Source organism: Myodes glareolus, chromosome 2 (genome assembly GCF_982192425.1).
Source record: "Myodes glareolus chromosome 2, mMyoGla1.1, whole genome shotgun sequence".
NCBI lineage: Eukaryota > Metazoa > Chordata > Mammalia > Rodentia > Cricetidae > Myodes > Myodes glareolus.
The window spans coordinates 10,386,321-10,402,936 of NC_142027.1; the positions used below are offsets into that span (position 1 = coordinate 10,386,321).

The 16,616-nt window shown below is 48.1% G+C and overlaps 1 protein-coding gene across 1 annotated transcript in view; it reads right to left on the minus strand.

Annotated features, from left to right (window-relative positions):
- The window catches only part of Hunk (hormonally up-regulated Neu-associated kinase), a 109,994-nt gene that overhangs the window by 32,427 nt on the left and 60,951 nt on the right, over positions 1–16,616 (minus strand). The window contains exons 4-5 of the mRNA XM_087899363.1: positions 10,993–11,128; positions 1,184–1,311 (exon numbers count right to left, since the gene is read on the minus strand). Coding sequence (XP_087755489.1) covers positions 1,184–1,311; positions 10,993–11,128 — 264 coding nt within the window. The remainder of the gene's footprint in view (positions 1–1,183; positions 1,312–10,992; positions 11,129–16,616) is intronic.

Consider the following 16,616-nt stretch of genomic DNA (forward strand, 5'->3'; position numbering starts at 1 on the left):
ACAGAGGCTACATATGGCTCTCTTTTTGGCATCTAGAACACACCTAGTATATGACTGGTTGTCATGGACTAAGAGAACGGATATAAAACGATGAATACATGGATGGATGAATGGACACTTCCCTAGTGCTTTACGGCACCTCCAACACCTCTGAATGCCCAGAAGCCTCGTGTGGTGGTTCCTTCAACACGCTGTGAGTTTCCTAGCTCCACGAGTCAAGACCCCCAGTACAGAACTATTTCTTCCACAAGTCACTACTGTAACCTCTCTTCCCTAGGACACAAGGCCTCCCTGGCTCTCAACCTCCAGGGATTATAATCTGCTTGCCTGGTGAAGTGGAGATCAGCAGCAGCTGGGTGGGTTAATCATGCCCAAGAACTCATTCCAAGCTGGCTCCATTGACAAGAGTGTATCCCAGGTCAGTTCCCCAGATGCTTACAAACCCCAGGGGAGATTACTCAACAGTGGCAAAACAAAATGTATCAGGAAGGGGGAAATTAAATAATTGGCCTTTCTTTGTCAAAAGCCTCATTTCAGTGACCCTATTCTAACAGATTCTAACAGAGCAATTAAATGACCCCTCCGAGCCGAGCACAGGCCAGGAACTTGATGTGAATCGTGAACCAAACAAAAGATCGGATCCTATCAATTTACCGAGTCTGAAACCCAGTCTTTAGTCAAGTCTTTTATTACAATTCGAAGGGGCTGAAGTATGAGAGAACTTCTCAAAATCATCTCTGATTTATTCTAATGAAGTAACCAAGTCCACGTATGGCTGAAAGCTTTTGAACGGCCTCAAAACCCACATAATAAAACAAATCACGGAGCCAATACTTGAATGAAACCAATGTTTCTCTGCAGTAAACTGGCTGAAGCAAACGAGCCTTCCTGAGGCTGCACTGCACAGTGTGAGCCTGCAGCTCCTTCTCAAGCAAAGACGGCAAGGCCCCCTTGCTGCATGTGTTTTGTACCAGAGACAGAAGGAGGTGATCACAGAGACAGAAGCTTCCGAATCACGGTGGGGAGGAGAACACAACGTGCATTGGACAGACTGGCTTGCTGGGGATGGGAATCCCAGCAGCCTCTGTTATTTAAACAGGGAAAGGAAATCCAAGGGGAATCCAAACCTGTCAGACAGCGCCCAGGCGCCCAGACCCTGAATCCAGGGCAGCAGACACATTACCTGTGGAGAGCTGGGTGGGGAGTGGGTTCATTTCTTTGTCCACCATCTTCTGATACAGAGCCCTCAGGCTGAAAGGCTCCACTGTGAAAGGCAGGGTCCCGGTCAACATAGCGTACATGTTCACACCTCTGAAAAGAGACACATAGAAGCGTGAGAACATAGCGGTCCCGGGTGCAGAAGACAAAGCGTACACAGCCAGCTGAGGCATCTTTCTAGAACCCTCCAGTCATGTCATGGTTGAGGTGTTGACACCCGAAAGGCTGGGGTGAGAACACTGTGAAGACGGAGCTGCCTCTGGAGGAGAACCCACGCTGTCTTCACTCGGATTCAGGCTGAGGATCTGCTGGAAAATCTTAAATGTCCCGAATCAGAAACCTCTTGACTACCAAAACGATACCACAAGGAGAACCTCCCTCCCCCCTCCACTCCCCGGCTTCATGTGGAAGGTGGTAGCGCACCAAGGGCACTGCTTCAGATCGCCTTCAGGCTGGGTCTAGAATGTATATGCAGAACACTGACTTGGGTCCCATGCTCAGAATAGCTCATTACATACGTGCAAAGATCTCAAAACCAAAACATGGTTCTGGCCCTAAGCATTTTGGACAAGGGACACTCAAGTTGTAATGAGAAGAAGACATCAACACCAGAGAATTCCAAATGGCAGCATGTGGGACACACTGTTAGGGGCCTTAGGAGTGATCCTGCCAGCCTGTAATATTTCCAGATATGCTATGCAAGGCAGAACTTAGAAGTGGCCAGATTAAATGATACAGGGCACCTCCTATGGGCTAATGAGGGTTCCGGCTTAGCACTCAGCCCTTTGAAACCAAAACTCCACACCCAAAGCCAGTCTTCTATCCATCTCTTATCAGCGAAGCCACGATACCCACTCCAATTGCTTGAATTTTGCCCTGGGAAGCCCTTCCCAGGCTCATCTCTCAATCGATTAATTACTGGGAGCCTGCCACCAGGCCCTGGACCAGTATCTCAGCTATGGTTGAGCTATTGCTGAGCGGACATAACTGCTTACACCAAAGCCAATCCAGAGGACAGCGAAGTCTTCTGGGAGGATTTTACTCTCTTGATGTATAAAGCTCCTATCATGTTGATAAGGTTTCCCGCTGGGGAAGAAATGCCTGCTCACCAAGAGGCCTCCACTCTTCAAAGGCACCCTGGGCAGATGTGTTTTTTTAAAAAAAGGCAACAGGATTTCCAGTCAAAACAGAGCCAATGAGACTGATTGAAATTAAGACCCTTCGGGCCTAATTCCACTGAGGCGCCTCTGGGTTCTGCATTCCATATAATGACAGGTACTGGAGCCCACACTGCAGCCTCAAGCACGCTCAGATTCCAGATGTAATCTGAGGCCCAGTTCTCTCTCTGAACTTAGAACGGAGTCGGGGGACAGACACATTCATTCCACAGATTCTTGCTGGATGCCTCTCTCTGACTGAGAGTTCTGTCAGCCAGACAATGATGCCATTTTGGATTTTGAGCGGGAGAGGAGCAGGCAATGGGCAAGCATACGAATAAACACAACCCTTTCAAGTAAAAATGAGATCAGAGAGAGGAAGACAATGTGGGATTACACTGCTTCTGACACAAGCTCCATTACGGAGACTGGGCAGTCTCTTAGGGGAGTGTTTTATGTATGAGCTTATACATCTTCAGTCGGCTGGACGAGGCCACGTGACAAATTACATAACTCAAGAAACAAAGCAGGCAAGACAGATGCACAGTTACAGACAACAGTCATTCTTGACACGTGTTCAGTGCAACACGTTCCTCAGGGCATGAAGAGAGGTGAACAAAAAGTTCCACAGCCAAACAAGTTACCTACACAGCGAGGCGGCCTCCCACATAAGCGAACCAGAGGGGCTCAGACTGGAGAGCTGGGGAGGGTGGCAGCAAGCACACAGTACTGCTATAAGTCAGAATGAAGTGATAGATTTCACAAAGAAATCGTGTAGGCATATGAAGGGATGCACCAAGTTAAAATTCAGAAACCAGACCAGTCACGGTGACAGAACTGAGTAGCTGAGGGAGGCAGTTTGGAAGGGGAGGGGAAGAGAGCTGAGGTTGCGGCTTGTCTTAAAGACCTGTTGTGCAGGCTTCTGTCTTTGATGTGTTTTAGGTAGAGCCAAACGCTTGGCTTTTGGGAAGTCTTCAGCACTGATAGAAAAGAAAACTAAGAAGTCTCAAAACTATGAGACATCTGCGAAGAGGCCTTAGACATAGGCTTTAACAAGTGGAAAGTCTCTGGCCTCTTCCATGGTTACCGAAGACCACTAAACAGTTACCTCAAAGATGAACTGTTCCCGGCAGCCTGGAGGCAGCCTCCCCTGCACAGGGCTGAAAGAGGATGGGTGGCCAAACACTAAGCCAGAGTCTTTGCCTTCTGTACAGGGCTTCTGGAACAAGACCGGGTACTCACCCACGGCCAGGACTTTACTGTTATCCCCATATAATGAGGAGGAGGCCAACGTGGACTTAATGTGTCAGGGATGCATCTGCGAGTCTCCTGCTAAGGGCAGTGGCACACCGCTTCCCAGAGTGTGTGCCTCACTCCCACACACTAGCACCACCTGAACACTTGAAAGTACACATTCCGAGGCCGGCTCCAGACTCAGAGTCAGAAACTCTCAGACCAGGGCTTGTCATGTGTGGTTTAACAATCCCACTGGGGCCAGTGAGATGGTCCAACAGGCGATGGTGCTGGCCAGGCGAGCCTGGTGATGTGTATTTGAGCGCCGGAAATGCACGTAGAAGTTAAAGGAGAGAAATGACTCCATAGCAATGTCCTCTGATTCCACATGCCACTGAGATGTGAACCTCCTCTCCTCTCTCCCTCCCTCCTCTCCCCTCCTTCTCTCTAACACACACACACACACACACACACACACACACACACCACATACACAAAAGTACTTAAGTGCAATAATGATGAATTTTTTTTAAAACCCACTGGGAGGATAAAACATAGATGTTGGGAGAGTCAAGCCATCATAGTGAGTCCGACGGGAGGACTGGCGGGGAGGACCACATAGACTACAGACTGCAATCCAGCTCCTCTTCAGCACTGGCCCCACTGCATTATGTTAATATCCTCATTGGAATACACTGGGCTCCTAAGTCTTTGAGTTACTAGAATGTAAATTAGTTTGGGCATTTTAGTTTTACAAGGCCATACATTTATTGATGTATAATTCTGGATTTATGTGCTCATAACACTTAGAAAAACAAACCACAGAAACACCTATGTCAACATGTGAAGACGTCACATGTTCAGAGGGCAGCACACAACACTCGAGCCTAAAGACACTGCCCCGTCACCTTCCATGTCATCTGTTGGGGACGTGTGGCTTCTTTGTCACAGGTGGAATGCTCTGAGTGCTATAGGAAGCCACCAGCAGCAGGATGCTGTGCAGTGGGAAAGGACCCGGCTGAAGAGCAGGATGCTGTGCGGTGGGGAAGGACCCGGCTGAAGGGCAGGATGCTGTGCAGTGGGGAAGGACCTGGTTGAAGGGATTTGTTGAAAGTCTGAACCAAGAATAACTCTAAAACTATTGCAAAAGTTTCTTCCGTGTGACCTGGAGACAGAAAATCACTTGACTCCTTATCACCAGTTGGCTTCAAAGAAAAAAAACTAACAAACAAAAACAAAACAAGGCCACCAGCTCCCTAGGTCTTTGTCTCCTCCTTACATACCCTGGACCACAGACCACAGATAAAGATGAAAGATACTGTGTTTAAGATGGCGCCAGGGAACTCCAAGCAAGATCGTGACTGCCTTACCATAGGCTTCCAGTTATTATGGATCATTATCAATTACAAACTCACAGACGTTGAGAGATTCCCCTCACTTCATCCCAGCACATTTACCTCACAATGTGGAAAATACGAAGGCCAAGTAACTGAAACCATGGAAGAGCTGAGTGCTGTGTCTGGAGGAAATTAAACACCAAACAAATCTTCTCTGTTGTCACATTAAAAACAAAAACAAAAAGGAACAAAAAACCCTCATCTTTTTTAAACAAAACAATAATAAGAAATACAATTGTATTTGGGCAAATGACGATGGAAACCCACATTAATAACCGGATAGCCCTAGGAGAGTTTAAAAGACACACCAGATTGGGAGTCTTAACTCCTCTCCCCTAGAGTTTTCATCCATGTTTAATAGGTGGATAAAGAGAGAGGCAGCCCCTCTGACATTTCACAAGCATGCGAGAATACCAAAGGAGATGTGGAATGCGGTTTATAAAGCCTCTAATCCCATAGAATCAGGCAGAGTTTCCAAACATGCTCAGAATTTCCTGAAAAGCCTTTTGAAATATGGCCCAGGAGTTTCCTGGGTTCTCTGAGGCAGACATGGAACTTCTACAACTCCAAGATAGCTTTGAAGAGAGCCAGCGATTACAGAGACAGGGGCGGAGGGAGCAACAATCCAGCAGGGCTGGTTTCACAACCAACAGGAAATACAGGGAGCCACTGCAGGGTTGGAAAGCCTGCGGGATAAAGGACATTGCACAACGGTCTGATGTCGAAAGAGAAGGAACCGGCGGCAGTGACGGGCAGCTGGAAGAAGGAAAGGAGCCCTGTGGAGAAGGTGTAGAACCTTCAGTACTGAGTCAGAAAGCAAACGTTGGTCCTGACAGTCAGTCTGACACATTAAAATATCCCCTGGAGGAGTATTTTATTATTATTATTAATTAGTATTCCTCCAAGAAGAAGGACACTGAGTCGCTGCTCCCTGGAGAAGTCACCAGAAACTACCCAGACGCAAGGAAAAAGCGAATATGAACTATGCCTGAGGAGGGGGAGGGGGAGGTGACTAGTCCCAGGGGCATGTGGCCAGGAGCCTTGACAACCAGCTGGCTTACACAGAGAAGGAGAGGGGAACCAGGCATACCTTGGTTCTGTATGGTTCTACAAGAAAGGAACTACCTTGAAGAATTCAAACTTAACCCTCCACCGGAAGGTTACATGTGTCTTCCTGCATCAGTTTTCAGCAACAACTCCCAAAGTAAGTCCTGACAGGAACGGAAGAATCCTGCATCCATCTGAAAAAGCTCCCGTCTCAGCCCTCTTCCATTAAATGGTCTGCGTTTGGCAGGAAAATATGTCTGGTGGATTTCAAGGTGTTTGTTCTTTTCCCTTCCCTGCTCTATTTCAATAAATGTGCTAGCTACAAAAGCAGGTAAATACCAGAGTTGAAAGAAGCTTCACCTTTGAAATGAGGTTTCACTATGTAGCCCAGGATAGCCTCAAATGCCTCCGGCCCCTGACTCCTGAACACTGGGATTTGAGGCAAGTACCACCACGCCCGGCCAGCACAGAATTTCTCTTTAAAAGTCAACAGCCTTCAGCTTTCCCAAATGTACACAGTTCTCCCTGCACCTTCCTCATCAGCTTTTATCATGAATCCAGAGAAAATCCTTCTGTTTGTGACCCCTGCCTACAGGGGAGAGCACCTGGTGTCATTCAGTAAAACGCGGAGACTGGGACCCAGCCTGGGTTTATTACCGTGTTCTGTAGAGAGACGGATACACTGGAACAACATGGTACCTCTTGCTCAACTTATCTACCCAAAGGCATTCGAAAAAGACAGGTCCCTCCCATGGATTCAGCGAAAGAAGGGTTCAGGAAGCTTGGGGTCATGGGGTTGGCGGGGCACCATGTCTGTGCATGACTCTGCACTAGGTCCCCAGGCTGCACAGCCACCAGGGCAAACCACTGTGCTGTGATAACGGTGCTTCCTTCATCTCTTGGGGGACAAGACTTCTGGTGTCCGTTCTTCTAACCCTTAAAGGCTCGCTGAGGTTCTCAAGCAAGTGTTATAGTCTTGAAGTTAAATTCTCTTCAATTAAAAAGCACATGTGCATTAACGTTATTTTCAAATTAGAACACATGCCACTCTGAGGAAAAGGCGAGAAGCAATAATAAATGTTTGATGTACTAGAGTGACCATTACAGTTTTGTGTCTAAAATCTCAAAGTTCACTGGAGAGAAGGGGAAGGGTGGAGAGGGAAGAGAATGAATGTGTGTGTGTGTGTGTGTGTGTGTGTGTGTGCATGTGTGCACATGTGTGAGCACATAAGACCTCTGAGTGAAGTAAAGGAGAAAGGTGAACATGGTTTTAAGGATAACTGAAATGGTCCTGAACATGACACCACTGACAAGGATGAGCGCCCCAGGACCCCATCCCCTTTTGCACAGCTAACGCCCACATTACCAGAAGGAGGCTCCAGCCGTCTCAAGCATTCTCCAAGCCTTCCTATGCAACAGGCTGGTTTCTTCTTCACCAGCCTCAGAAGCTTCAGAGTTGGTCCTGCCATCCAGCAGGCTCAAAACCCTCTGGAGAGGGATATTTGCTTTTGATTTTAGAAGTCAATTCCTTACTATGCTGTTTCACAGCAATTAAAAACCAAAAAAAAAAAGGCATTTTGTAATGATGGTATTAGAGCAGGGAGCCAGTGGGCTCCGTTTCCCTTCTCATCTTAAGCAGTGTTGAATTAAATTCTCTTTGGGTTTTCCATTTCCCAATTCTGTCAACAAAGCCGTGGGTACCACACAGAAACCTAAGCCCTCCCTCAGACAGAGGACTCCAAGGTAGTGGAAAATCCATCTTCTAACAAAGGCTCTGAAGTTTCATGCTCTCGCCAGGACCTGCAGAGCCGGCAGTATTCAGATACCCACAGTGCCTGGAGCTGTTCCCGCCCCCGCCCCCAATCCCCTACCTGGCCAGCTTCACTCAGCTCTCAAGAGCAGGTTAAAGTCCCCACCCCACCCCACACTGCTTTCTTGGTTTCATCCAGCGGTGTGTCTGCCTCCAGGCCGCCTGACACTGCATCTTTTTTACAGGGGAATTGTAGGCAGGTAGGTGTCTTCATCAGCCTGGTCTAGGCTGTGGTTTGGGCAGGTCTCCACCAGAGGGTTGTGTGCTTTTGAAGGCCTGATTCCCAGAAAGGCATTAGGAGAAGACGTGGGATCTTTAGGAGTGGGTCTAGCGGAAATCCTTAAGCAGCTAGTACATACTCTGAAAGGGAACTTGGACTTTCTCTTTGCCCCTGGTTCGTAACCTTAGCAGTTCTGCCCTGTCGCACACTCCATCCCCAGTGCCGTGTCTCACCACAGGCCCCAGTCAATGAGGTCAATCCATCACAGACTCGTCATCTCCAGTATTGGGTTATAGCAACGGAAAGCTGGCCAGCTCAGACTACCGTAACAAAATACCACAGAACAGGGAACTCAAACAACAGACACTGTCTTACAATTCTGAAGCCGAAAGCCTAAGATCGAGATCACACAACAGTTGGGTCCTGGAGACAGCCTCCCACCTTCCCTCCTTGTCCTATGACCTCACATGGCACACAGACAATACAAGTTCTCTGTGCCTCTTAGAAGGACACCAATAGCACCATAGGCTCTGCCTTCTTCACTACATCTGAAAGTAATACGTCCCAAAGGCACCATCACCAAATACCTCAACAGGGAGCATTCAAAAGGTTAAGTGGGGACTGGGACAACTCAGTCACAGAAGAAGGCAAGTGAGTCACAGACGCTGGCTATACCCCAGCAAGCAGGAGAAAAGGTCTCTCCCAGTTCAAAGTTGAGCCGTGCAATTGGCTCTGCCTACTGAGGCACAAGTAAAGGAGACATGGTATTCATTGGGTTTTGGGTGCTGCAGCTTGCCATCTTGTTCCAGGGATTCTTCTGGCATGAATGAAATTCTACACCTTCCCATGGCCTACTCCTGTGTCTGCTCACCACGAATCCGTAGAGATTTTCTGAGCACCTACAGATGTGCGTTATCTTCCTGGGGAGAATAATTTCACCAAGTGAACACAAACACAGAGACACTGAGGAACGCCAGGAGGGACCTGCCCGCCCTGGATGATGTGTGGCCGCTGGCAGCACACAAGGTGGCCGCTGGCAGCACACACGGCTTCTGACGCATCCAGGCACTGTGGCCGGACATCATCTCCCCTCCTCTTCTCCAGTGACACCTGTCACCATCACTTCCAGACAGACACAGAGTCCTGGCCTCTAGACAGACAGAGAGCTGATGGCCACGGGAAATGGGGGAAGAAGCTTCCCTGAGGAGCACGGCCCTTTATCTTAGTCATACAACTGAGAGATGGGGTGTCAACGGTTGCTAAATATGAATTCCTTCTCCTGACCGAGCAACTTGGCAAAAAGGCCAAGAACAAAACCCAGCCTTTCTCGGCCTGCGCTTTCACCTCCACGTGGACAACTGACTCACTTCTGTGTCAGAGTTAGCAAGAGGCGGCAGAGGAGCCTGGGTCTGCACCCTCCTCTACACACCTGCTACGTGCAGGAGATTCCGGCTTCAGCTCGTGTGGTCACACCTGGGGCAACACAGTCTTGTCCATCCCCTTAAGAGCCTGACCTCAAGGAGCAAACTGCCATCTGCTCCCTGACCTACCAGCTCCACCTTCCCTTTGGTCACCTCCCCGTCACCACAGGACGCAACACTCTTGAAATGCCCCTTGGTATCTGGGGCTTCCACAGTCTTTCATTTCTTCCATGGCGTGTTAAAGAATCCCCCAGCTGTCCCAAGACTGTGAAGAGTCTGGAGGAGGCAGTGAAGGGGCTCACAAATGGGGGAGGGAACAGCGGTGGCAGGCATACAGAAAAATTAAAGGTGGGGGGCACAGGGGCCCTCGGCAGGGAAAACGGCGAGTTCACAAAGGGGCTGCTGGAGGAAAGCCGGAACATGAGATTGGGTGAAGAGCCGGAACAGCATCCCAGCAAAGGAAAAATATGTGGGAAGATGGGAGAGAAGCCAAGCTGGGGGTGCGAGACCACGCAGGTGCAAAGAGGTGGAAGAGGTGGGCCGCAGCAGACGGATTTAAAGCTCATGCTTAGGAAACTATGGTAGGGTGTTTGTTTGATTTTGTTTTAGTGAGGATGCGGGGGGGGGGAGGTGATGTGTGTGTGGGTATGTGTTGTTTGTCTATTTATATGGGTGTGTATGTGGTGTATGTACACATGTATGCAAGTGCACATGTGTTTGTTGGTTTGGTTTGGTGTGTGTGTGTAGTTTGTAGTGTGTGTGTTTGTGTGGTGTGTGTATGTGATGTGTATCTGTATATGTATATCAACAGGCCTGTGTTTTGGTTTGGTTTGGCGTGTGTGTGTAGTTTGTAGTGTGTGTGTTTGTGTGGTGTGTGTATGTGATGTGTATCTGTGTATGTATATCAACAGGCCTGTGTTTTGGTTTGGTTTGGTTTGGTGTGTGCGTGTGTATATACGTGTGCACATGTGTTTGTTTGGTTTGGGGTGTGTGTGTGTGTATACATGTGAACATGTGTTGGTTTGGCTGGTTTCATGGCACAGGTGATTGAACCTAGAACCTACCATACACTAAGCCAGGATTTCACCGCTAGCTGCCTTTCCATCCACTCTCTCCTTTTGATACAGAGACAGAGTCTCACTCAGTTGCCCAGGGAACCTTAAACTCAGCCTTGAACTTGCGATCCTCCTCCTTCAGCCTCTTGGGTAGCTACGATTTCCGCTCTGGCTTTATGAAAAGGTTTACATACAACATGGGTGGTTCACGGAACACCAGTGCAAGTCTGTGAAGGCTAGACTTGACTTTCTGCTTTTCTCAACTCCCCAATGAAATGTTTGTAAATGCCATTTTGAAAGTTTATGAAGAAAAGTCTGGAAAGAAAAAAGGAAGAAAAAAACGCCGGGCTCCGAGAATCATTGATGATACATTCTCATTAGACAGTGAGAGACCTTAGGAGGCAATACTGACTTTTACAAGCTGGATAACTCACATCGACCAGACATCAATTTTGGGGCCGTATTTCTTCCTGGCGAGCAGTTCCGGAGCAGCGTAGGCAGGGCTGCCACACTGTGTGCTGAATGGATCCGAGTAACCCAGGATCCCTGCACAGTTGCTCAGACCAAAATCTGCAGAGACGAGAAGACAAACACGAACTCTGAATTAGAAAATTGCAAAACCGAGGAGGGAAGAAGAAGAAGGAAAAAAAAAAAAGACAGCAGGAAAGGAAACATTCTCTCAGGCTAACACATAATTTAGCATCCAACAGGAAACCCGCCAGCTGCAAACCATAACCCCTGCTAGACTTCTCAAGACAAAGGCGTGCCGGGTGGTGGCTCCCTTGCTTCGGTGGAACATCTTACATCAGCCCTCGCTGCACAATCCGGCTAGACCTAACAGTGTGGTGAGCCAAAACATATTTCTATCGAGCCTTGTAAATGAGTCATCTGGGGTAAAGGGGGACTGTTAGCTTTCTAGGACTGAGGCAGGAACGGAGAACATGCTGAGATCCTGGCTGCCTGGTGGCCTCAGGGAGAACCCGAACGGAGCCTGGTTGTCTCCGGCTGGCCGTATGCATCCCTGGCCACTTACGGCTGACTTCTTCAGCTCAGTTTCTTTCATCAAGGTCTCTGAGAAATTCCTTCCAGAGGTATACTGTAATTTGGGAGTGGGTGGGGGAGGACTGTTTAAACAGCCCTGTGTGTTGGCTGGGAAAAGAACATGCAGCAAGCTGGCAATGCCAACTAGACTAAGTGACCTCATGGCGTTGCTTTGTTCTAGGATGGGGAAGGCATCTGGGAAGCCTGCAGGAAAGCCCAGATGGGCCCCACAGCTATGGGTCTATTAGGAGTTTTGTGAATGCTTTACTTTTGATCTAAAGATACAGCAAGCAGAGGGCAATTAGGGAGCTGTTAGTGTTCTTCCCTCCCCTAATAGCTTCCTCAATCTTTGTTGATCTCAGACTGAAGGGCTGAGATCCTGGGCCATCCTTTGAACTGCACTGCAAATGCTGAGCTCCGAACCCATAGGCATAAGACTCCCCAGTTTCAGGGCAGGTCAGAGATTGGCTCTGAGGAGGCTGCGACCACACCCCATACTTTCTGCATTGGCACCATTTCTGTCTCCTTTCATGACCGCCGTTTGCTTGGTTCTCGCTTGGCTCCACCTGCAAGTGCACACCCACCACAAAAGCCACAGGGAAGAGAAATGACAAACAGCCCAGGAGAGAACTGGGAGGGTGTGACGCCACCTGCACACCGCGGGCCGCGATGACGACACCGAAGAGCTCCCCAACACTTACGGCAGTGGGCTGCAACTGAACAGCTCATTCCAAGAGAACCCCATGGACTCTTTCAGGCTCCGAGAATACCGAGCCCTCAGGGATCTAGCCGAAGAACCACCGGGAAAGTGGTGTCAACACCAACCTTTCTCTTCTTTTGTCTTTGATTGGACTGTTTTCGCCTGTCCCCCTCCTCTTGTCCCCTCACGTTTACCTCCACCTGACCATTTCCTTCCCATTTGCTCCAGTTTGCCCCACTAGGTACCACAAGAAAACACTACAAAAAAAAAAAAAGCCTGTCTGGACACAGAGGACGGCTAGCCTCCCATCTGAGAGAGTATCTGTTGCAAAGACGGTGAGGGGCCCTGTTCCCAGACCCCAGGAGATAAGTGCGGCCATAGCACTAGCAGGAGGAACCCATGCCTCTTGGCTTAAGAACTCCTGCTGTGGAGTCTGGAGGGAGTACCAGGAGTGGCAGTGCTGCTGGGAGTCAAAGTTTTTAGGAAAGTTGTCTTGGTAGAAGCCCAAACACACAGCAGTCCCAGAAAAATGTGTTTCTGAATTTCCAAGGTTAAAGGCAAAGCTCCCATTCCTCAGGTCAATGGGGGCTCTGTTAAAGCAAAGGGCGGAGTCTTTTAGGCCACCTCCTCCCTTCCCGCCATCTGATCTATCAAGAAGGGCAAGATAAAAGGCCAGAGCACCATCCACTGTCCCAGGCAAGCTAGGAAACAGAGCCTGGCCTTATCTCAAGAGTTTTCAAAGAAGGTAAATTAGTTCAGGATTTGGGAGGCGGCAGGGCGCAAAACCTGCATTTAAAGTTCTCCTCATCTAGCCAGGAAGACTTGATTTTAAAGACATTGTAGAGAAATAAACGGCCGAATATTTCACATTCATAATTATGGTTATTAAAATTTTACACGTATGCCTATAATTAGAATGGTGAAACCAGAGAGAAATTTGCCTCCCAGTAATGTCAGATAGGTCAGCCTCAATTAGATTTGGTAAATACATAAGCTAATTATCACTCAATTTTCTGAGAGCTGCAAAATGAAATCTCAAAAGAAGACCCCAGTGAATATTCACAGCTCATCTAGGCTGGAGTTATCCCCCCTGGTGGGGGAACATCCTCGCAAACATCCGGCTGCCTTCTCTTTTCTTTTTTTCTTCTTCTAAGAAGAAAAATATATGATTGAATCAAAAATCTTGCTCCTGATAATTCTAGCTAATTTGAAACATGGCTGAAGCAAGTTTATTTAAACCAAATGATTTCAAAAACAGGGAAACTATTAAGAAGAAATGATAATAGCTATAATCCTCTTTGAAAAAACACCTAAGTAGATCCTTTGAAGAGAAGAGGTTCAAAGGGCTTTCAAGTTAACATAGTAATAATAAGGGTTAGGAAAGACCTTTGATCCACACTGCCATCCCAGGGGCTAGAGAGCCACAGACACTTCCCCTTGAGGGAAGCAGGCTAAATATAAGAACTGGCTACCTTCTAGGCTAGTACAACGTGACTTCCATTTATAGCTATCATTTAAGTCATGAATGAACTGGGAGGTGACAGCAGGAAGAGACTAAGAAAAACCCAGTGCCCAGAGCTTCCCTCCTCACAATTGTGTATCCTGGCTTTTGACACCAGGTCTTTTCCCAATAGGCTTGGCTCATCTTTCACTACCCAATTCAGTTTGTATTGTGACTATGTAGTTTAAGTTTGGAGGGAAGACATCTCCCTGCATAGTGAATTACGACCTACTGTGACAGGCAACTCCTCTTACCACAGGGACGGAGTCTTGGGTGGGTCAGCTGTTGAAGCCTCGCTCATGTAAGGCCGCTCTAAACTATAACCAATCAGCTTCTCTCTGCCTCGCTCCTGTTTGCTTTCTGTACGTCACTTCTTTCCTTTGCTATAAACGCAACACGCGTGCAGACCTGAACGATTTATGGTCAGGACTGCGAGACTCTCAAAGGCAAACCTAGTCTGAACAACTAGTTGTAATTTGTCTTTTTACAGTCTTGATGGCTTGAAATACCTAACTGGCTGTTACTCCCATGGTTACCAGCCATGAGGTGAGAACCCAAGAAAGGTGAATAGAGAAGTTCCTGGCCTCCCAAAGCAACCGCCATACTCATTGCGAAGAGAATTCCAGGCTCTAGCTTAGGAATGTTGTCTCTTCAGCCTGCTCAGAGAGATTTGAGAAAAAATGGCCCCCAAAGGGAGTTGCATGTTAGGAGGTGAGGCTTTGTTGGAGTAGGTGTGATCTTGGAGGAAATGAGTTGCTGTGGAGGCGGGCTTTGAGGTCTCACACATGCTCAACCCACGCCCAGTGTCTCGGACCACTTTCTGTTGCCTGTGAGTCAAGACGTAAGAACTCTCGGCTCTTTCTCTAGCACCATGTCTGTCTGCACACTGCCAAGCCGCCCACCATAATGATAATGGACTGAACCTCTGAAGTGTGAGTGAGCCACCACGGTTAATGTTTCCCTTTGTAAGAGTTGCTATGGTCATGGTGTCTGTGAGTTTCCTCTAAGAGAGTTTAATCTCTGGCTACTTCTAAAAGCACCTGCTATTTTAGTAACATGGTGGTCAGGCTTGTTGGGGTTTCTGTCTTGCCCAGTTCCCACAGCCCAAAAATCCCAAGGAAAATCACACAGAGGTCCCCGTAAGTTATAAACTGATTGGCCCATTAGCTCAGGCTTCTTATTAGCTCTTATAACTTATATTAGCCCATTATCCTTATCTATGTTAGCCACATGGCTCAGAACCTTTCTCAGTGGAGTAGGTCACATCCTGCTTCTTCCGTGATTTGGGCAGGATTCAGGAGAAACGGGCTTCCTCCTTCCCAGCATTCTCCTGTTCTCATTGCCCCACCTTTACTTCCTGTCTGGTTGTCTCACCTATACTTCCTGCATGGCCAGTCAGCATTTATTTAAAACGTAATTGACAGAATACAGAACTGTCGCACACCAACCCTCAGCACTGTGACTACGGTAGCCGGGAGACTGCTGGCCTAGCGTCACCATGATAGGTTCCTCTGAGGAAATTCCTCGTCAACAGAGAAATCTGTCTTCTGCAGTGCTGCTGTACAACAGGACAGATTTGTAGGTGGTCACCTAGGGCTACAGCCGGACAGAAAGCAAAGGCACTGAGGTGAAGGAATGAGGAAACTTTGCAGTGTGGACAGGGCCCTGGCAGGACCGAGAAACTCTCCACAGGCTGGGTGCTCTGCTTGAGGGGGGCTCGTCAACAAGATGGAAGCGAATTCTTGGGAGCTTTTACTGTGAAGTCAGTCAGCCCTCACCAAGCTTGTTCTCTCAGGGTCTCTGCTGTTAAAACATCTCTGTCACTGCCACCACTACATCTTCCGAAGACAAATTATACATTAGCCATGGATGGGTGGAATCGCCCTCCCTCCAGCCCTTACCCTCCAGGAGGCAATCTTTTGTTAAAGGCCAGAAATCCCAGAGAGTTTGACCAGGAGAAATCCTGCAGGCCTTCCGGCAGGGCCTCTGTTCACTGCTTCTGTGTCTGGGTCTCAGGGCAGTCACAGTGAAAACAGCAAAGCAATTTAACGAAAAGAAAATCACTGGTCTGCTCTAAATCACCTGCTAAAAATAGGTCCTTAAAGGGCCTTTTTTGGGTGGGGAAGATTGGTTTCCTCGGAACTGTTAATTTTCCACTAACGGGTAAACCAGTCCATCACCACCTGTCAGGAAGCCTAATCAATCGCACAGAAAAGCGGGCTGGAGTCCCTCGGCCCAGGAGCAGCGGATCCCTCACTGAGTGGGATCCCAGGTGCCAGTGGGTCTTATATGTGAAGTAGGGGAAGAAAGAAAAGCGAGAAATGAGAGTTGGCACTGGCTACCTCACGACTGGATGTGGACTTTGACAGCCAAGAGCAACTACACACAAGCAGAGAATCACCAGCAAAAATAACCCAGTTCTTCCTGAACAGCCATGGGAAGTCACTTAGGATCCTGAATTATGAACCAGTCACAACCTCTAACATCCTGCAGCTTCTCTTCAGCGGACCCAGGTTCTAGCCAGACCCCTGTCGGCCCCTCTCTTCACAGCATCCAGCCTGCTGCAAAGTTTGCATGAGATTCTATTGAAAAGGAAAAGCCATTCTCACTCTTCCTTGTCCTGGGCCATCCTCAGATACACCGTAAAGGGTAATAAGATATGAAAAGGCTATGGGCAATGTTGCTGAGCCAAACTATTTTCTACTAGTAACAATACATTTTCTTGCTAATTCACACTTAAAAATACAATGTTTTAAAAGTTGAGGATCATCTACAAAGGGACCCAAGTTTGGGTTCCGAGCACCCAAGGGAAAAGC